The following is a 26027-nucleotide window of genomic DNA, read 5'->3' as shown; positions in this document are numbered from 1 at the left end:
GAGCCTACCTGTGTCACTGGATCTTTCATAATCAAAACATCTGTAACAGTTCCAAACATCCCAAAATATTCCTTCAGCTTTTCTGATGACGTCTGCCAGCTGAGACCTCCAACAAATAGCTTTCCTGGTGCTGGATCACCCCCACTGCCACCGCCACCATTTGGTGATGACCTTCCAGAGGTTCCATTCTGATTTCCGTTCATTGGTACCAATCCGTTGTGAATCTCGTGTTTCAATATACCGTTTCCTTCCATGCCCGTCCTGCAGAGAGAAAAAGAAATGAAGTAAGATAGTTATAGCAAATACCTTTAAATCATGAAAACAAAACTTAGAAATGTGTAAAATAATTTTGTTACAGGTTCTTCCACTAGTGGGTATTATGACTGCGGTACCAGTAGCTGTTGGTGTCTTTTGCATCTACCAAATTGCAACTAGGGATGTGTCGTAAGTATGCAATTATTTGTTAAATATATAACATTTTAATTGAACATGTTTGGCAGTTCATGCTTATGCATCAATGTAACTTTAACTTTAAAGGTGTAACATGCAAAATAAACAATTTACATTAAGTAACAGGAAAGAATACTGCACAAAATGTTTTTGATCTTATATCCCCTCTTGCTTAACTCAGGGTAACTGCTTGACCAACATATCACTTTTTTTTTTTTTTGCACAATTTTGACACTTAAATTTATGGAAACAGTTTACTTATTTACACTTACACAGTCAGACAATATAACTACCATGTATTTAATCTATTGAGAAACTCTGAAGAAATATTGTCAGAGTCCATAGAAATACTCCACAAAGTACAGAAAAACCAAATTCAGTTTAAAATTAGTGCTGCTGGGTCTGATAAACGAAACAGTGACACTACAGCAGTAACTACGAATACCAGATGACATCCCTCTTCCCTCTCCCACTTTTAAGATTCTTCTAGAGGCTGAACAGCTATTACTAATATACAACACAGCATGAATCTACATTTTTGTTTGCTTGCTGGCAATGCAAGAGATATGCACACGCACGCAGTATGATCGAGGTATAATCAGGAACACGTTGTGAAAGTAAAAATATACTGGTGTTAAATATTTATTATTTATGGGATTCAATCAACTTAATAACTTAATATTTACTGTGAAAGAAAGGAAGAAAGAACGAAGTTAGTGCCTCGTGGCAGAATTGGCTACTGGTACAAAATGTTTTCCAGGTGGAAGCCTGATTATATGTATCAGGCTTCCACATGGAAAATATTCAGTATCAATAGCCAATTCTGTCGAGACACACTAACTTTGTTCTTCCCTTTCTTCACAGTAAATATTAAGTTGACTGAATCCCATGAGGATTCAACTCCAGTATATTTTTACTTCCACCATGTGTTACTGATTATAGTTCTATCATACAGTAATTTATATTTTAACGAAGCAATGTTACATTAGTTTTAAGTGAGTGACTGGTGATTCCCTTCCGTGTTTAGTGGAAAGCTAAACTTAATAGTTACAAGATGTCTGTAATAAGGATGCTCAGCACAAAATTAAACAGATGATAGAAGATTTTTAAATGAGTTCTTATAAAAATCATTGGTCAGAAGTAATTATTTCATATGGTACACACAATGTTGTTGTACAGTTCTTGTAGAATGGAAATTCTTTTGGATTCAAGGAGACAGCTCAATGGAAAGCTGAAGTGTCAAGTTGTCCACAGACACACAGGAAAGAAAGAAAACTTGCTAGCTTTCCGAGTTATTTGTTGACAAAGTGGTTACACATATATACCTCCTCCTTGAAGTCAACTCTTGTTCCATACCTGACACAAAAGTTTACAAGCCTGCCAGGTGATGTCTTTTTGCTACTTCTACAGGAGAACTACATCAACAGAATACTTCACTGTGGAACACTAGCCAAACATTTTCTGCTTTTCATTTTGTCTCGTTTTGTCCCAATAGTAAATATAATCAACAGTGTAGTATAGCTGGTTTACTTTTGCGATCAGAGCATAGATCGTTATTTTATTTAACTTTTTTTATTTGTTAAGCCATTTAATATAGAAGTTAATCAAGTATCTTCAGTGTAAGAGGGTTAATGAAGACCCTCAAGCAGGAAAGGTGTTTTATACAAGTCAGCAGATGCTACCATTATTGTAATCTACATTTGTTCAAACATTAGGACAAGGTGCCTCAGGATAACTGCAAATAAATGGGTAGAGTAAGTTTTATTCCTAGGTCATCAAGATAAAAATCAAAAAGTTTCAAGTATTTAATAACATAATCAAAGCCTCAAGGAGATCTGACAGGCACAAATGGATGTCTATTTCCAGCTCTTCTGTGAACATCAGTTCTATTCATTGATTAGGTTAGTTTATTTTGTGTGCAATGGCAGTTTCTTTAGACCACCTTGTACATGAGTAATTAGCTGAATTTGAATATATACAATTCGGGAAATGCATAAATTTTTAAAAATAATCACTGGATGATGACATTTAGAAAGTGAACATATTTTCAATATCTATTTGATCTACCTATACCTCTCACAATCATCGTGACATTAAATTCATGTGATAAAAATACTTTTTGATTAAATTTTTAGATCTAAATTTTGTATGCATCCAGCTGTGCATAAAGTATTTTTATAGTTGACACTTTACACACTTAACCATTCAAATCAAAATTGGGCTAAAATCTATTCCCTGAAAAATATAGAACACTTTTCTAAAAAGCAATATTTCCTATACCGTAATGTAATGAGTTATTCACTGTAACTTTACTGTATGAGTGTCTCCAATAGACCTCCTTTGTCAGAACTTACTGGCTGTTCCGAACAGCCAAGATAAAGAAATGGAATACCATTAAGCCACGAAACCAATATTCTGACAGTGAAGCACAACATACAAATTGTACCATCGATTTTCCTTCATTTTTAGAGAGAGAGAGAGATAGAGAGAGAGAGAGAGAGAGAGAGAGAGAGAGAGGGGGGGGGGGCTGAACTCCTGTGAAGCCACCCTCCCCCTGTCTTGCAGAAGGGAGAGCTTAGGGATGCAGGTTGTCGGCTGAGCTCGCCGGGCCAGCGGCAGAGCTTTGTGACGGGGGTTGCACATCGAGGCGCGCTGCGCGGCGAGGGGCAGGGCGAAGGGAGGTTGCCCGGGGAGTGGGGGTCTCGGCGCACGCGCACAGCCGCGCCCACCAACCCCCAGTCGATACGGCAGCTTTCACTCTCCTGGCAGCAACCGACCGGGCGAGCGCCCTGCTAACACCACGACCGCGCATAACAACACTCCCGTTCGCTTCTGTTCGCAGGTTCAACCGAAAGCAGAAGCCTTCCGTGGAACAGATGGACCTCACGAACCCCAAGTGTTACAAGGTAAGTCCGCAGCGTTTCTACAACTCCCCGAGCAGTGGAAGAGGTGACGGTGCCGCCTAAGCTTGTGGCGGATCTACTGCAGCCTGGTCTCTCCGCTCTTTGGCCGGGGCTGGGATATTGTCCTGTCACAGCAGTACTAAGAAAAAAGCTTACTGCTGTTTCGGGACATAGCCTCAGACCCGGTCGTCCGCAGCTTCTGTGCTATCTGTGTTTTGTGCTTCACTCAGTGGGTGTGTGTGAGCGCGCGCGCGCTTGCGCGTGCGGCAAAATGTGCGAAGTCTGATACTTACATTCAAAATGGCTACCAACAGCGGTGCTACTTCTGCAACTTAAAACTGACGCTCCTGATGCATCTAGCCAAGTGATCCTCGACATTTGTACTAATCTTATTGTTTTATCAAGTGTAGCAGCATTTTAACATAAATCTTCAGGGTATGTACTAATTTCGCTGCTTGTGTTTTATCCGCATACGCAAAAAATAGGTACTTTCTTCGCCGTATAACTAAACTCAAGTACTGTAGAACTATCGCACTAATGCTTTTAAATGTATTGGCCTATAAAGTAAAGAAATAGTACTAGAAATCCCATTTGTCCATCAACTTATCCCTTCCATATGAACCTTAATTTCTTGCACGGTGTGTTTTAAAACCGCTCCGAAATTTCATTGCATGGGCACTTCCGTTTACATATCTATAGTTACAAGCTTTGTGCATTTGCCATTATCGCCTTAGTGCCTAAACTTTACAAGTTCTGCTATTTCCGTGCGCAAATTATGATCATCGGCTATTCACAGTACTGGATATAGCTTGCAACACTTTTTGCTTATATTTTAGATCTTTCGTCGTTCCACGAGAATTTTAATTAGATCTTTTGCACCAACTTACTTTACTATCAAAGCAAAGTTAATCGGAGATCCGGAGCCCCTATCCTATATTATTCACAGAAACAGGCATGCACATAGCCCTTATCTCAGTTGTTTACTCTTCAAAATATGTATGCTTATCTGTCAATCCAAAGCAAGCAATATTTTATCCTTTTATTCCTATGAACACCGTAGTAACGTGCACGAAATGTACTGTACACGCTCTACATTAGTTCGAAAGACGTACGTAGTTCTATTTGACGTAACCAAACCGTATGTCCGTTCTTTTATGTACATCATTTACAGATTGCCGTTCCGTTAACAATTTGTCTTTCTTGAACATACGAGCTTACATGTGGCCACTAGTATCAGAACAAACACACAATGTTTATCTTGAATGCACACATTCCTTTCGAATTTTAATGTTTCGGAATAGTCGCTTATTTCTGACTGCCGAAAGCGCTATTGATCTTCCGATTATCCAATGTCGTGTGGACAACAGTTCATACGCTTGCCGCCAGAGGCAGTACTGCCACATGCAGTGGCGGCGCCACGCGGATTCTCGCTGAACTGCGTGCAGGCCATTTGTTAGAATTTTATTGACGAAAAGTAATTTCGCGGGTTTCTTAATTCCAACACTGGCGGACATCCCTAACACTGTACGAAAATTTTAACAACGTAACTTAGAAACCATACTGAATTTACCTTCCGTTACGTCATCGGTGCTGGCGGAACCGCTCTACCAGCTTTTAGTTTGAAGTTAATGAGCAAATAATAATTATTTGATTATTTCATCATGTGTAGAACACCTACGAAACAAAATCTTTGTCTGGAATTTCAAGGCAGTGTTTGAACCTATTATCCACAGCATCACAAGGAATAATGTAAGAAATCTGAGCTCAAATTTGCTGTGATGGTAATCATTTCGGAATTAACAACATTCTGGCACACCTGATATCGGCACAGGCAAGTTTACTGGCTGTGCTTCAAACTATTTCGAATTCCTTTCACCCATTTTCACTGCCGAAGTATTTCCTTCACATCTTAATACTGGAACTAAAGTTACGCTACGCATCATGGGCACGAAATTTTCAACTGTATGAAGTACTCAATGCAAGCGGTATAAGTAAAATTTGAGTGCTAATATATTCACATCCGATAAAGTAACTGCATTAAAGTACATCTGCAATAAATAGGTTTGTACACTACGTGGACATAATACGTTGGTTTCTTTTCTACTGCTTAGCAGTTCTCACGCGGCGAAATTTTTACATCACTTTCTGGCCTCACTGAAATGTTTGCCTTATCTAAACTCTTCTCAATTTGGTTTCCACTCGCGCCTATATAACTTTACGATGTTTCATATGTCTGCCCAGCCATTATCTTCCAAGAATCCCCACCCATGTATATTGTTTCACAAGAAATGATTTGTAGAACCATACTCATAAAAAATGCTCGAACTCAAGTTTTGTTAAGACTCATGTTTACATACTTGAACACATAAGAAAACTAAGAATAAGGAACCACAGATGACGCACGACGACATCCTCCTCCCCCCTACCCGCCCGTTCCTTCCGTGTTATGACCGAACTTAAATTAACAAGTACGCCCCCATGCTTACAATAATTCTACCGTATGAGGTCAGTCGCTTCCGTTTAAAGTCAAGCAAGAATCTATCAGCATCTGAATGCTTACTCTATCACCAGCCAAAGTGATTTTTTTTTAAATCCATAATAATGAAGCCTAGAAGAGACTAAAGCTTCGAGGCAAAGAAACAACGATGTTTACAGTTTCACAAATACAAGCAACAATTTTACAACGCCGCTCAGCCCTACATATTCTTGATGAAGCAACAAGCAGCGTTAAGTCCTGAGCTGCTCTTCTGAAAAAAGGGGGAAAAACATCACTACATTGGAGTGGTCATGTACAATGACTGACTGCAGTATGCCTCACGCTAGAAAGTTTTATAAAGCCGGCCTGCTCCCATGTGAGTTACTTACATAGTTAGAGGAACAATCTACAATGGCGTTGTCACCCTGGTCTTCATAAGGACTCAGTCTCCAACCGTCGTCGGACTCCGTCTTCTCTCTTTTCTTGATCTCTTTATAGGAGTGCTCCGACGTGAAAGAAAATGCTACAAAATAAACCATAACTACGTGAAAGAAGATTTGACTAGTTCCAAGCCGCGGAGATCTGAAATTAGTTTGATATCCCGAAACAAGCAGACGTGGAAGGAAGCCAGTAAATCTAGCCTTTAAAGCTACTGCAAAGCCCCTTTCTCTGATGCTATGAGAAGCTACTAGTAACCACAAGAAATATGTTGTCAATATCTATTACTGATTTGTATTGGCCATTTGATAAATAACGCTCCAGCAATACTCTTAATTCACAAAGTAAGTCTTCAGCAAGAGATTGATGTATTTTTTTTACTTTTATTATTACGTTAAGTGGACGGCCAAAATCCATTGTTTTGCAAAAAAACGCAATAATAGTATATTATTATATTAGGTGCCGAACTATTAAACAGTATGAACAGGAGAAAATGGGCGGGAGAAAGCATGCCACACAGAATACTGGTTTGCATGCATAAGACCTAGGATATGTACGGCTATGAAGAGTTAAGACCTTCAAGAGTTAAAAAGGAGTAACACGTTTCATGCTTGTTAGTCCTTTACGGTGGGCATCCCTAAAGCTAACACACACTGGGCGCAGACCTTCAGATTAAGGTGGAACTCTGAACTGAATAGTTAGGACCGAAATAATGACATACTACCAATAACTATTATTTGATAAAGACACACAAGTGCGCCTGCCAACAAAATCTACGTAGGAGCTACCATTCATTCCCTAAGTCTACTAAGAACAATGTTTCGACGTGGTCGTGTTAATTGTGCGGGCTATAAAGACGATATCTACGGCTACTTTATTTTACTGTGCTACTAAGTGGCGATACGATAGCCACTGGTCGAACTAGGTATATTATTGAACGCCTGATATTAGTACTGAAGGCTGGCTACCAACAATGAATTGAGCCGAACAACGCTGCTGCTGATGCTATAAGGAGTACTTTTTGCTAATTCCTTCCACTGTTAGTGTCATTCTGTGCGAGAGGCGAGAGACTAGGAGGCTAGCTAAGACTATGACATGCAACCCAGACCTATGTAAAATTACGTCTATTTTCCAAAGAAATTAGACCCAAAAATATATATAGTACTGCATGAGCATAGATACAAAAAGAACAAGCTGTTTTATGAACTGACCAACGACAACCAACATTTAAAAGTGATCTCTATACATGTAATTCCAGCAACAAGAGTGAGGAAAATGTGTGTAAAAATAAGAGTAACAAAGACTTTATGTACACCAAGTGGTTCACTACGGTAACAAATGTTAATAGTACGAGGAGAAGTGTCCTGCAGTTAGCAATACAACAACACGACGTGTCTACGTTGTCGGGTTGATCGCGTAAAGTGTTACCTGCGCCGACTTCAGAGAACTGCTCGCCAGGCGGATTCCAAGCTCTGCGAAGACCTCCATCGCGGACTCTTCTTCTGGCAAAACAAACGTCACTCAATATTACACACATATCTCATGTGCCGCTGGGCCAACAGCTACTTCATCTACTTAGTTGCGTCTGGTTCTGCTTCTTGCTACCGCGGCCATCCCGTGCAGAGTTAGTTTCGACAAATTACACTTAACTACCCACTACTAAGAAAGAAAAGTAAGTATTTTGCTTTTCGTGTGGCAGCTTCAAGGCCTATTTACAAGGGATAATCGCCAGTAACCATGCCTATTATGAAGAAAAAGAAGCATGCACACGAACTGTGAGTAATGTAAACTTTCTGACTAGCGCTTATGCGGCCATTGGCCGTATAGTGTGAAAAAGAGGTAGTATTAATAATGTAATTACACCAACAATTATGAAAAATTCTCAAAAATATTCTGTGCTAAAGCTCTATCATATAAGCTTTCTAGGACTAGGCGGAATGACTTAAGTCTGAGGAAAATAAATTTTACTTTATGATCACCATCACCACCTCTATTCTGCTCTACACGGTGGTGCAGTTTCTTAAAGATCTTACTACTAATTATTTTTCATTTACTAAACCAATTACTCAAAGTTGTCCACGAGTACTATTTTAATCTTCGTCTAATACATCACGCTTAGGCAACATATACTTTCTATTTAATACAAGTGTCTAAAGATACAGAGTGCTACTGTCAAACTAACAAAGAAATAATTCCACTCAGATCACAATTTTCGTTCTTACGTTGGCGCTTAACAATTACGAACGCCATAGTGAATCTTTCAAAGCTTTATTGCTTTAATTGCCGAGTGGGCACAAAATCCGAAACCTATTAACTGGGAGGAGCAGGGCTGCCTCCTTTTTCTAATATTTTCCTTCTCTTTTCCTACACTTTCATGTCATGATTGCTAGATGCTTTGACGTGCACAGTGCAAGCCTCTAGAAAAGACGACATTTCTGGAGCTTGCGTACCTGATTGGTTAGATGTGTGATAACGGTGTCTGTAACTGCGCATTCAAGAGCAATACTAGTGTACAGGATAACGTGGATGAGTCAGTCGGGCTATCAACACACATGTCAATGTTACGTACCTAATTTTTAATCACATTTTATGCAAACGCTAATAAACTTATTCAAGCAGATACGTATGGTGTATTCCACGATTGTTTTATTTTGTATTGTAAATGGTTGGTTGCAAATGGTTGCTGAAGCAACACCGTATCATTACCACGACGTGGTCTGACACGCTAGCGCAAGATGTATATTAGACGTGCGACTTACGTGAAAAAAAGTGATAAGAGTATTGCGTAAATTACACAATTTCACTAGCAGTAAACATTCTGATATAAACCAATGACCTGCATTTACTGTTAGTGATTAACTGTTTGTTTGTTACAGATATTGAACACGAACCCGGACCACTACAAGCCGAATAAGGAGCTAGCTGACTTGCTAAAGGAGATGAGCGAGGCAGAGAAGGCCCAAGCCACTTCGCAGTAACCAACACATGGGCGGCCGCATCTAGTCCACGCACGTGACGTTTGAATTGTCAGTGTAATCAAATTTAAGTCGACAAATTAATAAACGAAAGGCACATAATCGTTATCCTCTGTACCTGGAAACACTTTCCCCACAATTTTTAAACGAGCTACTATCCTGCGTGAGTAATACCATACAACGCATTAAAACCGAAAAAAAAAGAAAACCTTCTCAAGCCAGCTACCTTTGAAATCCAAATGTTACACTACAGCATTTCGTTAACTTGCAGAGCGTCGACGAACGTACTTTTCGACCGCATGTACTTTTAGGTAAGTTTCAACCACGAAGGGTATCCATTTCCTCGAACTGTATGGGCATTATCATGCTTTATTTATTTATTTATTTATTTTGAACGATGTGGCCCTAATTATTGGGTCATGAGAAGACGAACCTAAAAAAGTGAACAGGAAGATCGTTGTGCTGCTGTCTGGGTAGGCCAACACTGCAAATAACTACAGAGAGTATTTTGTGATACCACAGCAATTTATACTGTACAGTATTACTAAACACTGGATTTTGCAGGAAAGAGATGGAGGCGCAAGGCTATTAGTTTGCGGATATTCGAAGCATGTTACTGTCGGCCTCTGTGTCAGGTTTTTCGAGAAAATACGAGAAGGGAAAAAAATATAGCGTGGTATGGAATCTGTAACCAAATATACTGGAGTCGATTCTCGTTTGCGAACTAATGGAGGGGGCACGATTCCCTGGTAAGATTCTGTGAGAATGTCAATTCGATAATGTGATTTAGTAGGTTTAAGTGACACTAAGAAATACATTTCAAAACATTCATCATATAGAAATTTATACATCAACATTGGTTAAAATTGGACTCAAGTACCTGATTTTCAAACACGGATCTACAGTTTCGTTAAGTATACTCCTCGCCTGATTTTTCAAAATGCAGCATCGATAATACCAATTACTACTGTGGATGCTGCTTTGTGATGCCGCAAGCATGTACCATGAACAATTCTTACCAGAGTTTTAGAATAAATTATCCGCGTAGCTTTAAGCTGCTACTAGTATCTCGCAAAGTTCATGGTTTCGAATGATACTTTCACTCTTCAACGTGCAAGGCACTGACAGCCTTCGTAACAAGATAACTGAATGCATAACGAACGATCTTTATTCCTGAATTTCGTGGGCAACTCGAGAAAGGGTGTACCTCTTATGGAGGATATTCTGCCCCAAAACTTGGCACTAAAGAAACTGCAGGGTACGTACCGCTCCTGGGATATCAAGCAATAAGAAGCAGAGAGGTACTCGTAAACTGGTGGGTTTCATTATTTGCGAGACGCGATCTATTAAGATTAGTACGGATAAGTCACCAAACCGGTCTAGGGACTGAAGATCAAAACAAGGATTTTTTTGTTTCTTCGAAATTAAGAAAGACAAACTGGAAATAAGATTTCGATGAATAAACAAAATACAGAAACACCGTTTCTGTGAATAACTATACTTGGTGCTCTCAAGTTCTGTTCACTTTTCTTACGATGACTGGTTAGTCACAGGCGTCTCGCGACGCATCTCATCGTGCGTGAATTGGATCCAATGGATGGCATGGACAGCTTAACCAGGGTGACCAGGAAAGACGCTTAATCCTAGCCGCAAGGTGAGAACTTTATTTACTTTATTGGATGAACTACACATGGAAATGCAAAAAAGGAACGAAAACCCGTATGAGCATGACATTTACAGAAAATTGTTCCGAAATCCTTAATAGTTACATCACTGAACAATAACATGGTCGTAACACTTAGTACATTGTGTGGTGCGTACAATTCACAACTGACGATATATAATATTAAACAACTGTCCTTTTAACAAGATAATGAAACCCAATTGTCTAAATCTCTTAGTACTTTTGCTAGTTCTTTGTGACCACATAACTATCAAATCCTCTCGTGACTTTTAAACACCAACTTGGTTTAAAGCGAAACCTCGAGAATAGCTTGTAGCCTTGCTCAAACCTTGTTTCAGAGCACCAGCCACAGTAAATGGTGGTAACCAGTTCTACGTTAGCCCAATGTGTTCTTTGTCCCCTTCACAGATCGTAATTGCGTCTCATACTAGCGAGGCAAGATATCCAACGCCAACTGGAAGAGAGATCCATTTAGGGGGAAAAATGACGCCCTCGCAGAAATACAGTAATCGTGCCATTATAATAAAGAATACTTGCAAAGTAACGATTTGTAGAAAAAAGTAGTCTAACGCATCCATCATAGCGACAGAAAATATTACACAAATAGAAACGCCACAAGAGCTTTGACACCACAGGATAAAGTGGACAAACTAAGTCACCTACAGATATGAAGCGGGAATAGGAACGTCAGAGCAAAATGAAAATTTCCAAATACGCGATTTTGCTACGAACCCATGTAGGACCGAAGACCCACAAGTAGTACCGGAAAAATTGCCATAGAAGCATTTCTTAAATATGTAATCAATGTAAGCTATGAACAATAAAGAAAGGACCACGTAGTGGCGGAAACGTATTTAACATATCAATAGATTAAGTATTTGAAAGAAATTAGGGTACTTCCAACAAAACGAATTCGACATTTTGCACGGATCTGAACTTATAAAGTATACAGAAAGTAAAACTATTTGGCAACTTTTTTATACTCTTAGGCTGATCACTAAAGTCATTACCATAAGCTTTAGTGATAGACTAATAGACTCATTTTTTGGGTACACTATGATTAAGTGCAGAAGACTATTTTGTACCTGTGTAGCGATTCAGTGAGCTATCTTTAAACTGCACCGGAAAATACTGAGTTCTAAAAAAATCAATGAACGCTTTTACTGAGCTTCCAATGCGTTGATCAGGCTGCCCTTTGACCACCTACGCAGTACTTTACCGCACATCGTCTACTTAATTCTCCGCATTATGCACTACAAAAAAGTGAATACTTTTTCACTATCTACGAGGGTCATTCAATAATTAAAGAGGCAAATTGGTCTGGAGAAAACAGTGTTTATTTGTACAAAACAATACTTCTACTTTTCAAAATAATCCCCTTGAACATTTATACAGTTGTTCCAACGGGCTACTAGCTTTTTTATTCCGGCTGCAAAGAACACTATATGTTCGAACCAATTTCCCACTAACTTTCTCACGTCCTCGTCCTGGAACCTCTTCCCACGTAATGCCTCCTCCAGTGCGCCAAACAAATGGAAATCACTAGGTGCTAAATCAGGACTGTAAGGGGGATGAGGCAGTACTTCCCAGCCTATTTTGTCGTTTGTTTCACGGGTTAGTTGGCAATATGAGCACGTTTGTTGTCTTGCTGGAGAATCGCACCTCCCCTCTTGAGATCCACGTCGTCTCTCTCTCTCTCTCTCTCTCTCTCTCTCTCTCTCTCTCTCTCTCTCTCTGATGGTTGGTTTCACCCTGCTTAAAAGCTAAACCGAATAGTATTGGCTGTTCATTGTACGCTGCTCTTCGAGAATCTAAAAAAAAAAAAAAAAAAAAAAAACTGGACCTTGAGCATCCCAAAACACCTTCACCTTCAACATGACTTTTCCTGCTGATGCTTGGGTTTTGAATTTTTTCTTGACAGGTGGGTTTATGTGCTTTCACTCCATGGTTTGTCTTTTTGATTCTGGCTCATAATAGTGAACCCAAGTTTCGTCAAAAGTTAAAATTTTGTTGAAGTGCTCACCTCTTTCGTAACGTTCCTTTAACGCTGTGCACACTCTCAACCTTGTTTCCTTGTGAGACCGCGTAAACTCCTTTGGGACCAATGTTTCACATGTTATGCGGTTCTCCAGCTTGTTACAGATACCATGAACTGTACCAGTACTAACTTGAACCGTATCAGCTATCATTTCCACAGTCACACGGCGGTCGGCACGAGTGATGTCATCAATTCGACTTTCCAGCGAGGGAGTTTAAACTGCGATTAGTTGGCCCAGAACTGTGTTCGTCAGTCACTGAGTCGCGACCATTTTTCAACTGTTCTACCCACTTGTAAAACTTTGCACGATTCATGTAACTTTCAACATAAACTTAAGACACTCTACAGAATACATACATTTGTTTCTAGCCTTCAGCAAGTAAAAAACGAGTAACAGAACGTTATTCAACTATATGGACGTTTCAAGCGGACTCGTCATACTGAAATATATTTTTGAGGTTATAACCAGAACAACGTTGATACATCAGCCTATCAGGGCTCATCCTTGTGTAGCCAACTTGAAGCTGTAGAAGTACCAAACTTTCCCTACTAACAGTTTTTTCCCCCCAGATCGATTTGTCTCTAATTATTGCAAGACCCTCGTATTGTGCAAATAAATTAACTCGTGGGGTTTCAACTACGGCACACTGCGCCTGCTTTTTCCTCTCTTCATATATACGTTACGTACTTCTGCAGAAACTACTGAATTACAAAAAGTGACTTATTTTTACGTAGTCTTTGAATTTCTTCGAGCGATCTTAATTTGCTAGTGATTGCGTGACAACTTGATTTACAAACATTAAGTTTGAAAGGACCGAACTCACCATTTGGATACAGTAGTTCAGCGAAAAAGAGGGAAGAGAACTGAGTTCCACTGCCAACATTTACAGGAATATCCCTGTAGTCCACTTAAACTGTCAACGCAGTATACTTAAAACAATACCTCAACGGATAAAAATGTACGAGCACTGATCACGTATCACATTAGGTCCTTTGCATACTATTGCCTGTTTAAGTATCAGATCACACTAGTGCTACGAAAAGCACAACTGGAAGGTCATCGCTAATCGCAGTCTATTTCATCCAATTTGAATAATTAGCACAGAAAAAACCTTGAATGTAATCATTGCCAAATTGGACTAAAGCGCCTAAGGTGATCATCGCACGATTACTACAAAAATACCTACATTAGTTCACAGACACTCCAAAATCTGCAACTTTACTGAGAATTTCGATGTATATTATGTCGCAACAGCTTCCGTTTATGAACAAGAGGAATATTTCTGCCTAGTTATGACACCAGCATCGTAAGGAACCCAAAACACTTCTGAATCAGCTGAAAGTGAAAAATTACAAATATCTGAAATTTAGTTGACAACACTTAAGTACTCCGATAATTATCTCAAGATGATTCAAAATGAATGAATGCTTTTCGCGGAAGAGCAGCCGGTAGTTTTCCTGGGCGAAGCAAAGTTTTTTTCACATACCTAGGTGCAACCAAGCACCGAAAATTATCGGAATTTTTGAAGTCACTTTAATGTTACGACACAAAAAATTCAGGCGGAAGGACCATGTGCCAAGGCCACGCAGTTGTTAATCCTACGAATAAGTTCTAATGTCGGTCAATTTCGGGAGTGTATCGACAGTTTGTAAAGGTGGAACTTTCACATCTAAACTGGTCATATTTTCAGGTTTGAATTATATCTCTTATGCAACAGTCAATTATCAAATATTCTCTACTTATTGTCATAGATGTGTTACGAATAGGTTATCAGGAAACAATGTCGCATTTGCATTGGCGGGAACGAAGAGCGGCAGCGGAGCCAGCACCGAAATAGTACGCGCTGCCGCCGCTAGATGGCTCGCGCGTTGCCCTGGGCAACTTGCGACCACGCACCGTAAGGACCACCGTGCGCAGGAGGGAAACGCACAGTTAACTATATTTGCCACAACCATCTCCACTGTAATACATCATTAGCTTAATATTCTACAGGCTAAATAAAGCACATACTGGTTACAGCTTACCTCCAACAATGAGACAAAAATATTTGCGATTAATAAGGCTCAAGTACCAACAGATTATTATTTCTTACACGCGAGTCCATTTCTGCAAACTGTACAAAGCAATTTACATGCTTTAAATTTCTTTCTTAACATTTTAGGCGCTAGAAATTTCATAGCAAATACAAACCTTTAGTACTAATAGAGCGGAAGTAGATATTTACGATGCCTCGGCCTTTTAACAGCACGAGACTGCTGTCTACTGGATGTGAAACATTAATCCCATGCAGAGAGGCCCTTGCACCAAGGAAAACTTACGGGTTATCATGCACGCAGACTTACCGAATGGGCAAGAATGCTGTTGCTGGGTACAGTTTGGCGGCTGCACTATTCCGTCCGTGGAAATCTCCGCTTTCCAGGCTGGTACTGCAACGAAAAGCACAAGCGGGTTACACGCGCCTGCCGAGCAGACGTTCTTTCGCTCACCGTCTTCCGCTTAACTACGGCCAGGCTTCAGTTGTCGCGCACCCCTCCACAGCTGCTCCCCTCCAGGGGCTCACACCAACCACTAAAGCCCCCCTTCGGTCTTGTGTGGCTTCCTAAGTTCACTCCTGATCCAACAGCGCTCCGCGAAGTGAGAGAGAATGCGTCACATCACGAATATCAGTTGGACGGATACGAGGCGGACACCCCAGACCAGTTAAATTTCATCCTACACGTATTTCTACGCGATCACTTCAGTGTGGTGCACCGTAAGTACATATTGTCAGTGATGAGCAACAAAATAAACGTTAGGTGACTTCTCATGCGAATTTGCAGTTCATAAAACAGCTACTCCTCGAGGTGATCAAACTTCAAAATACTTTCTAGTACTATACACTGTCCACTAAATGTGTTTAGATCTACTTTTTCTTACTGATGCTCAGTGCGCTAGCATGTGAGAAAATCCTTGAAAGTAGATGTTCAGCAATTATACCACACGCTCTACGCGAACGCCAGACTGATTACCACTCCGCTTCAGAACCAACACCAACTTAAGATACCAACACATCCAGAACAGTTCACACCATAAACAAAGATTCCCTCTCATTGGGTAACTGCTGATCTCTCTACTCAACCGCCAAATGCATTTCGTCTTTCAACGGAAGTTCCACAACATGTATGGCTGATTTCTGTACAATAAGTTGTCCCTGATACGGCGAGGCAAATGGAGAAGAAAACTTACCGTGGAACCTCATTAATCCGGCACTCGATTTTCCGGAAGTAACAGCGGGTACAATCGACAATAACAACCACTGAACTTGAATTCGGCCAACTGCCATCAGTTGACATTGAACTGTTTAGCACTGTATCGCCCCCGTTTGTAAAATAACATCGAAGAGAAAGCAGGTGGTAAGAGTATACCGCCGAAGAAAAAGATGCACTGCATGAAACTGATCAATTGTTGCTGAATTTGGTGTTTCATGTCAGCGATGTTAGACTGGACATATAACCCGAAGGAATTTAATTTCTGGCGAAATTTGTATACCTCCAAGACAACTACGGTAATTGTGGACCTGACGGAGCTGAAGGCAATTTATGATTTTTGTGTTTACGTGAAAATAAATTCAACGTGCGTGTTTACAGTACTCAAGGGGGTAGGACGTCAAACGGGCCGACTGAGCAGCGAGTAACCACAGGACAATTTCCACTGTCTATAATTTTACAAATAAATTTGTAGAACTGTCAGCATTACCAGGAAGAATTCAGGATTCACACTCTTAACAGTGGAAGTTCAAAATTGCGAAATTTCATCATCTTTTCACTTACTATTGGCTGCTTTTGTTGAAGTAAGAGATTCTTCGATGAATTTTGCACATCATATATATCATACTTACAGGGGTGTCAAACTCTAGAATATTCATAATCTATGAAAACTGTGGTAAAATTTGAGATAGTTAACTAAAAAACTTAGTTTTTTTCTAAACGAATTTTAAAATGTAACAGATCATTTTTTCATACATTAAATAAATTGCAGAGTGTCATACATCTGAAAGTATGGCTTGTATGCTGTGCGAAACTCATCGAAGAGCCTCTTACTTATGAAGAAAAGTGTACCTATAGCAACAAATGCAGCCGATAGTATGCGAAAAAATTATGAAATTTCAGATGTAAAAAATGTATTTTGTTATCTACATCTACATCCATACTCCGCAAGCCACCCGACGGTGTGTGGCGGAGGGTACCCTGAGTACCTCTATCGGTTCTCCCTTCTATTCCAGTCTCGTATTGTTCGTGGAAAGAAAGGTTGTCGGTATGCCTTTGTGTGGGCTCTAATCTCTCTGATTTTATCCTCGTGGTCTCTTGGCGAGATATACGTAGGAGGGAGCAATATATTGCTTGACTCTTCGGTGAAGGTATGTTCTCGAAACTTTAACAAAAGCCCGTACCGAGCTACAGAGCGTCTCTCTTGCAGTCTACCCACTGGAGTTTATCTGTCATCTCCGCAACGCTTTCGCGATTGCTTAATGATCCTGTAACGAAGCGCGCTGCTCTCCATTGGATCTTCTTTATCTCTTCTGTCAACCCTATCTGGTACGGACCCCACATTGGTGAGCAATATTCAAGCAGTGGGCGAACAAGTGTACTGTAACCTACTTCCTTTGTTTTCGGACTGCATTTCCTTAGGACTCTTCCAATGAATCTCAGTCTGGCATCTGCTTTACCGACCATTTTTCAACTTTCACTGCTATGAGTGTGAATCCTGAATCCTTCCTGGTCATTTTGGCAGTTTTACGAATTTATTTGTAAAAGTATAGACAGTGGAATTTGGAATGTCCTGTGGTGCTTCTCCTGCTCCAAGTCAGCCCGTTTGACATCCTACCCCCACCCCCTCCAAACCTATGTAATTTTTATCAGATTTTCCTGATTACTGATAATCCGGAAGACCTATGGTCCCATCAAGTTCCGATAAACGAGGTTCCTATGTACGAAGTATTTTTGTACTTCCTTGCAACATAAAAAATGCAATGTCATAAACAATAGAGGATATTATTTGGTGAGTTACGAAGAGAATAAGTGAGATTAAGTACTGAGATGCCTCCTTTTTATTTCGATTAAAATATATTTCCCTTGTTGATCACAAAAGAGCGCATTAAGTGAGAAGAATATATCGCACCAAATCAGTGCCAAATAAAAGCCGTTTTGTCTGTTGGGAGCTGTGTGTTCTGAGCGCTCTTGCGACACCAGCACCACCCTCAAGGTGTACGTTCGACTGCTATGTTGATAACATCGCACTCTGGGGGGCGCAATATTCCTTTCAGGTATATCTCAACCTGCATGACAATCGTTGTGTGTCAAAAATACGGAAACTATAGCGCCTAAAATGCAGACGTATCTGGCAATAAGCCATTATCAATTACGTCAAATGTTAACGTATGAACGGCAGCGGATGAGAAAGTGAGAAGATTGCACCGTGCAGGGCGCGTAATGCAGTTAAAGCGTCCGAGGTAATCTTATTACAGTGACTGAGAAGCCCTTCACAGCCACGCCACAAACTGGCTCGAAGGAACTGTGTGACGTATAAAGGAAGTCAATACTTCTTGGGAAGCCAGGTTATGTGACACAGGAGAAGAGGGGAAAAGACTAAATAGGTTTATACATAGACAACTGCAGCCAACTTCCTGAAGAGCACTTAAAGTGAACTTTTTGAAAACAGTGCTGATACAGCAGCCTACTATTCTCTAGGAGCACTGTGGGACACCCCGTTCACTCCTTCCAACTTTGGCGAGATTCTGAGTTTAATCCCTTGTCGATCAAATAGTGACTGTTGAAAGTACCTTCCATCATGGGGCTGGTAATCTGGCGGTAAAGGGCGAGACTAGATCGCACGGATTTTTCAGCCTTCGTTTAAACCTAGACTTCACTTCTCAACGATGTGAGGAGCCCGGAAACGTGTTTTGGAATCCACGTCTAACTTTAGGTTCCCTTTCCCCGTTTGGATAACTGGGGTAGGTTAGTGACACGCTATTTGCCTTAGTGACGTCCAATAAAGACTTGCACCGGGCCACTCAGAGACATGAATCTATCATCATGATTCGTGGAGAATAAGGGGATTAGTGCTCAAAGTCTCTCGAGAATGAGGTCATTAGAGACGGAGCACAAGCTCGGATTAGGAAAGGATGGAGAACGGACATGTGTGTGAAGCAATTTAGAGAGCTCGCGGAAAACCTAAATCAGGATAGCCGTACAGGGGTTTGAACCGTCGTCCTCCCGACAGAGAGAGTCTCGTGTGCTAACCAGTGCGCCACCTCGCTCGGTGTCTGGATTCGTACCAGCTACCACTTAGCCAAGAGCCCCAGCCCGCCCGTGCCGCCTATAGAAGAAGTGTTACGTGTTTTGAGGCAGTTTTCCAATCACATGCTTGAACTCGCCAGATCTTAATAATCTGCCAACATACGGATTGCCGCAATTTGTACGACCAGCCACGTTAGGAACCCAACTGTAGAACTTTCGACGAGTACTCACTGTCCGGGGAAGCTACGCTAACGAGGAAATACAACCACTGCCTACCGCGACACTGGATCCAATCTGGTGGTGATGCGAGCATGTAACGCATTAGAGAAAGTATATAAGCTGATCAGAGATGAACAGCTGATCATTATAGCAACTATACGGGTCGCTAATGTGAAATCCTAGTGCCGTTAAATAAGTGACGTCGGCCAGATTGTTATGGATTGGCGCCTGGACACGATTATCTTTAAAACTGTGAAGTTGATCAGCTGTTCGCGTGTTATTTTATCTATGAAAAAAGGCTGAACGGCGAAATCCCGCATGGGCGATGTGCTGGGCATCGGCACATCATCACAGAATGTGGAAGTACGCGGCCTGCCGCGCTGTAAAGCAGAACTGGTGACGCTTTGTGGCAGATTGACGACTGAGTATAATGTTGGAGCAAGTTCAAGTGTTCCTGATCAGACAACCCAAACGACATTGTCAATTACGATTCCAGTGGGCAGGAGATAAACGAGATTGAACCGTGGATCAATGAAAAATGTCGCCTGGTCGGATGAATAGCCTTTGTAATACTAGATCGACTGCCGCGACCAGATACACTGTCGTCCAGGAGCTCTGACACATTCCGTATTACGTTATGGGGAAATTCATCTGGGTTACCATGGGAACTGTGGCAGTAAACAGTCGCCGTGATAGCTGTAGACTGTGTGAACTTCTTCATGAACACTTGCATCCCTTCACACTAAGTCTTCCGTGATGACGGTAACACCTTCCAGCTGCCTACCGATCCCTATATGCCAAGGTGAGAATTGTGCAGTGATTTGAGTAGCACGGTGAACAACTCACCGCCGCCTAGTCGTCGTCGCCGCCGCCATTGCTGATCATCGTGGCTCAATGAACCAATGGCCATCCCGGACAGTTACCAGCTTTTCTCAGACCAGAGATATCTACCCACCCACATGCTCGCTGCTCTTCCCTCCTGCCTCCTGGCCTCGATGTTGCCTTCCATGCTTATTTACTGTAGATCATCTTTCTATCTCTTCACACAATATGGCCAAAGGACTGGATTTCTTTTTTCTTGACAGGGGAAAGGCGTCTACTGGGTCGCTCAGTAATGGCCAAATTTGTTCTTTCGCTACATTTTATGCGCAGCTTCCTGCGCCAGCACAAACACTCAAATGCATCATCAATGCGCTGCTCTCTCTGGCCTTAATGGCTCATGTTTCGCAAACGTAAAAGACCGGAAATGCGAGTGTTTTAACAAGCCAGACCTTCGTTGTGCGCGTTCTCTCTGTATTGACAGATCTTTGCGAACTGCTCCATAGCCACTCGCCCTGGCGGCGTGATCCTCCTCCTTATCTCTTTACAGCTTCCCGTGTCACAGATAGTTGGCAGAAGACAGGTGAAAGAATGCATGACGACCAGTTCATTTAATCTAACTGTGAGCTGAACCTGTGTTCCTCGATCAGTTACCATGAGTCTGGACTTCCTGAGATTGATGTCTAATCCGTATGACTGACTATGTCCTTCATTTCTGTTAGCTCAGCAAGTTTATTTTCGCTGTTGCCTAAAAGCACAGTTCAATCAGCAAATCTGAGATTGTTAAGAGGTCTACCATTGAGATGTCATTAGTCCAATCAAGAGCATTATTAATGGCATGGTCTGCTGAGATGCTTAAGTTGGGCGACAAGAGCACGACCTTGTGTAACATCTTTTGATACACTACAGATATCAGACGTGCCATCACTTGTCTTTACAGCTGCAAGGTGATAAACAGCACTTACTAGAAGTCGATACAGTACATGTGGCGGGACACCGAACTCTGTAAGAAACTGCAAAAGCTTTTCCCAGGCAACAGCGTCAAAGTCAAGCAAGCAGATGAAACACACAACTCGAGTCTCCATTATTTCCCGTATGTTGAGAATCTCAGGCGGTTCAAGATGTGGAGCAAATGCTTACTTGGGATACAAGAGCTATAGTCCGGCAGTTGGAGCAGTTTCTTGCTGACCATTCATGTAGGGGGACGAAGAGACTTTGACCAGTCTTCTGGCCACTCCCCATTTTCCTATATTCTTTAACACAATGGATGCAGCACATCAGCACCTATCAGCCCCATTTCTTTGATCATCTCTCAGATATATTGTCTAGACCATGGGATTTCGAGTTCTGCATATGTCTGGACTGCTTACTCTATTTCGCAGCGTAAGGTTGAAGGTTCAGATATAGGTTGCTAAATTGTTTTACTGTCTGTATTGCTGTTAATACCAAAATAAAAGTTTTCACAGCGTCATCCCTGTCTTCGACAACATTCTCATCTTCTACCACCTACGTAAGAGGATTGAAGTTCGCATCTTTACCACCAAATTCCCCCGACCTGAACCCGATGTAACATGTGGGACGCTATCGTGTGACAGCTCCGAGCCTTAAATCAACGGGCCATCATTTACAGGAACTGCGTGACCTGTGGGTAGGCATCTGCGACCTCACACATCCAGATACCTAAGGACCTGCTGAATCCACGCCACGCCTAGGCTACTATACAGCGTTCCGAAGGTGGAACAACACCCTATTAGGCGGTTGGTCATAATGCTTGCCCGCATCTCGTGGTCGTGCGGTAGCGCTCTCGCTTCCCACGCCCGGGTTCCCGGGTTCGATTCCCGGCGGGGTCAGGGATTTTCTCTGCCTCGTGATGGTTGGGTGTTGTGTGATGTCCTTAGGTTAGTTAGGTTTAAGTAGTTCTAAGTTCTAGGGGACTGATGACCATAGATGTTAAGTCCCATAGTGCTCAGAGCCATTTGAACCATTTTGTCATAATGCTTGGGACAATCAGTGGACGTTGAGTGCATTTCTTATTTCCAGCACAAGAAGAATTGACAGTTCTACAATTTACATTTGGAGTACTCAGTCGTCGTATTCAGTTTTCGAATCCCAAGCGTTGCGACTGTAGTTTCTGTTGTTCGTAACTACTGCACTGCTAGTGGTAAATGCAAAATAAAATTATATTGTGATCTAACGGACAACCTGAGTGGCAGCTTATCGTTCAGAACACTTTTGCTTCCTGTTCTATCATGAGTTGCCTCACGAAGTACTTCAACAGTTTTTACAGTGTTGGGGGAGGAGGGTTATGCACTCAATGATGATGCTGACTACTCTGCGATCCCAAGCACGCGAGAAGTGACTCGTCTTTCAAGGAATTACTAAGTGGGAAGCATTTATTACTCGCGTGAACAGACGGCAATTTATAATTACTAACAAACACACAGTGCGCTCTTATGAACGAGGCAGTTCACGCCCTCAACAGTACGTACCTCCTCTCTCCGTATTTGTCGCCATGGAAAAACGTCAATTAAAATGTAAAACGCATTCCTCTGAACAAGGCAGGCAGAAAATATTCATGCAGAAAAAAGCAATATCACTGAAAAATTTTTGCGCTGCGAGCATGTGCTAAATATATAAATTACACATTCGTTCGTAAAATGAATGTCAGTGCCATAAATTCAAAATGTTCGACATTGTGTGCTGCCAAGTTTAAAAATGTCAAAATTTTAAAACCATCTTATTTGAACAACACATGTCCGTTTATACGGTAAAAAAGTAACAGCTAAATGCTTACTGAACTTCTTATGCAATCACAAACATGCCAGCACACACATCAACATGCGATGTAAAACGTATACACGACAAAATTTTCTGCAGAAACTTACCTATTCGTAATGAGAACTAGACTATTTAGCAAGCTTACTATTCTCTGGAACAGCTTACTCACCAGTCACACTAGTATGTATTTTCAACTAACCAAGTTGTTCTGTAAGGTTGGAATTACGAAAACAATGTGGTAGTCAATTTATGTTACCTCACCAAATGTGTGAAATGTCACGATTATTGTGCTGAAGTGTAAATAGTTTCGTACACGGTTATAATAGAAATTAAGTTTCGAGTCGTCTACTGCTAGCACTAACACCACTAACGCAGTATACTGTTTTCCCGAGGTCCGTCCACTTAACACCTGCAGGAGCCCATTAAGGATACTTCGAATATAATTTCATCAAATACACTGCTCCAAAAACTAATTACGTTGAGAACAAACTAAACCTGGATCCTTGTATGAGAAGAGATAGTGTGGTTTCACATTACGGCCTGGGGTGTAATCTCTCTGCTATTACGTTGTATTTGTCTGTTGGACATATTGTCAATGTTTCTATTTTGCCACGTAGTGTAACTGTTTAAGCGAGAGAGCCAACACCACGACTTGAATAATTTGTTCCTATTACTGGTCGCTTACCACTGTTTCATAACGTGTCCAGAAAATAACTCTCAGACATATCAACTGAGAAAGTAGAGTGCGCTGGTATATACGGAAATATCGTCTGAAGAATTCAAATATCACCATTCTCCAATAGACAAACGCCTCTAAGCTATAATCTGAAGAGACCCATCCATTTAGCTCGGCTACCTGTTACATACGTACCTATATATCCAGAACTAGCCGTTTCCCCGAGTTCCAGTTTTTACGTAGAATTCGTCAGTGGAATAGTAGTTTTCCAAGAGAAATAATGATGATTAAGACTTAAATATTGTTTTCCTATCAGTCAGACATTTTACGTTATTGGGCAAAAGATCAAAAATTTTTGTTGTTGCGTACTAGCTATGGTCATTTCCCCCTGCTGTTGGAGGTATGGAAGTCACTGTTCTCAAACTGTGATGGATTATGTATGACGTAGTTCATTTTGTGACGTCGCAGTTAAAATGCCTCGCTCCTTGAAGAGGTACCTACACGACGTCCGTGGGTGAATACCAAATTATTCTTATTGGTCGCTTTAATGTAATTAACACATTTTGTTAACTGTTGAGTTACTCCAGAAAATTATTCCATGGGACATTATTGAGTCGAAATATAACATATGTCCAGAGGGTGATTCGTTTCAAAGATTACCAATTACATGAAGAACATTGCTGAACTTGTTTGAGAAGCTAAGTAATATGCTTTTTCCAATTTAAGTTTTCTTCAATATGCACACCCAAAAATTTGGAGCATTCTACGCCAAATACAGGCTCCTGCTCCTGTGCTACATCAATTACTGGTGTGAACCGAATATATTTGTTGGTGTGAACCGAATATAAAATTTTTCCTCCAAAATTTAGCGATAGTCCATTCTCAGAATACTAGTTCATTTTTAGAGAACATTTACAATCTCTTTTTGTTTTCTCTCTAATGGGACTTCTTCGTGCCAATATCGCCTTCAGAAAGCACAAATTCGGCTTGTCGAATGTTGGGGGTCATTCACATACATAAGGAATAGGAGGAATAGATCCTCAACTGAACCCTGTGAGAGTCACAAAAATTTTCTACACTTCCGACATTGTTTGAATTATTCGGCACAGCCTGTTGTGTTCTGTTTCTTAAATATGATTCAAATTAGCTGTTTTGTAAGTCATTAATTCCATAAACTTTACTTTTTCCGAGAGAGTAACAAGATCTACACACTCCAACGCCTTTCACAGATCACAAGAAATATCAACTGGCGATATTTTATTATTCACGGCTTGTACAATTTGATGAGTGAATGTAGGAACAGCATTCTCAGTCGAGCAACCCTTGTGGCATCTCAATTATGATATGCTAAATAAGTTGTTCCTACTTTAAGGCTGAGACTGCTATTGAGTCCACACCTTTTCCGCTTTTTCGAGTATTTTGGAAGAATGTCAGTAACGAAATTTGTCGATAATTGTTAAAGGCTTTGTCACCTTTCCTATGGAGAGGTTTAACAACTTCACGTTCCATGCCTGTCTGGAAAAAGTTCCTGTGCCAGTGATGCATTCCATTCATCGCTAAGGACATTACTTATTAAGTTGGACTTCAGCTAAGGATACTGGTGCTGTTCCTAGTCGCTTAAAGTTTTGTGGAATCACATTTTTAATACATTCTCATCGTTATTCAACTGAACTATATATTCTAATTTTGCTGCTACAATTATAAAGTCATTAAAAGTGATCTCAACTTATGAATTATGAGTCGCAACACTATCACTTCGTTTAACTGGTACGGCATCTTCTACAATGACTGACTTCTGTCTCCCGTCTGACAATATCCCCAAGTTTTTATCTTATTACCTGCATTATTTATTCCTGTCAGATGTGTATGCTTTAGACATTTTAATGACTTTCCTTATAATATTAGAGAACTTTCTGCAATAAGCAATTACATTTTATATAAATTTCCCTCTTCCCCTTACACGGCATTTTAATTTCCTTAGTTATCCAATGTCTACTTTAATGGGTCTTCTGGAGAATTTTTTTAGGAAATCAACTTCAATTTGACATTAGCATCTCATCACTCCTTTCAACAGTGCTTTGTATGAACCTGCCTCAGGGCAATAAGATGCCATATTATTTCCATCAATTGTCCATCATGATCAGATAGCCCGTTAATAATTTGGTACACAATTTTCTCAGCATGAGCCCCCTGGCTAAAATGTTAAGAATCAGTGTCCTATCTACAAGTCAAATACTCTTTAACACCTACCGTTCAACATGGGATTCTACAAAATAGGATCTGCAAATGGAAAGT

At 40.8% G+C, this 26027-nt stretch overlaps 2 protein-coding genes across 5 annotated transcripts in view; one reads left to right on the top strand and one right to left on the bottom strand.

Annotated features, from left to right (window-relative positions):
* LOC126464270 (uncharacterized) overlaps positions 1-9350 on the top strand; it is a 181272-nt gene extending 171922 nt beyond the window's left edge. The window contains exons 3-5 of the mRNA XM_050096222.1: positions 359-444; positions 3293-3356; positions 9144-9350. Of these exons, the coding sequence (XP_049952179.1) occupies positions 359-444; positions 3293-3356; positions 9144-9245 (252 nt within the window). The 3' untranslated portion in view covers positions 9246-9350. The remainder of the gene's footprint in view (positions 1-358; positions 445-3292; positions 3357-9143) is intronic.
* The window catches only part of LOC126464224 (RNA-binding protein Musashi homolog 2), a 119491-nt gene that overhangs the window by 3670 nt on the left and 89794 nt on the right, over positions 1-26027 (bottom strand). Inside the window, exons 2-4 of one of the 4 annotated variants that reach the window (XM_050096221.1) lie at positions 15308-15391; positions 7696-7769; positions 9-261 (exon numbers count right to left, since the gene is read on the bottom strand). In XM_050096221.1, coding sequence (XP_049952178.1) covers positions 9-254 — 246 coding nt within the window. In that variant the 5' untranslated portion in view covers positions 255-261; positions 7696-7769; positions 15308-15391. Of the gene's footprint in view, positions 1-8; positions 262-6218; positions 6353-7695; positions 7770-15307; positions 15392-26027 lie in introns of all 4 variants that reach the window. The other 3 variants (XM_050096217.1, XM_050096220.1, XM_050096218.1) reach the window with 3 other exon arrangements.

This window comes from Schistocerca serialis, chromosome 1 (assembly GCF_023864345.2).
Source record: "Schistocerca serialis cubense isolate TAMUIC-IGC-003099 chromosome 1, iqSchSeri2.2, whole genome shotgun sequence".
Lineage (NCBI taxonomy): Eukaryota > Metazoa > Arthropoda > Insecta > Orthoptera > Acrididae > Schistocerca > Schistocerca serialis.
The sequence above is the reverse complement of the archived record's forward strand: the minus strand, read 5'-3'. Positions and strand labels throughout refer to the sequence as shown.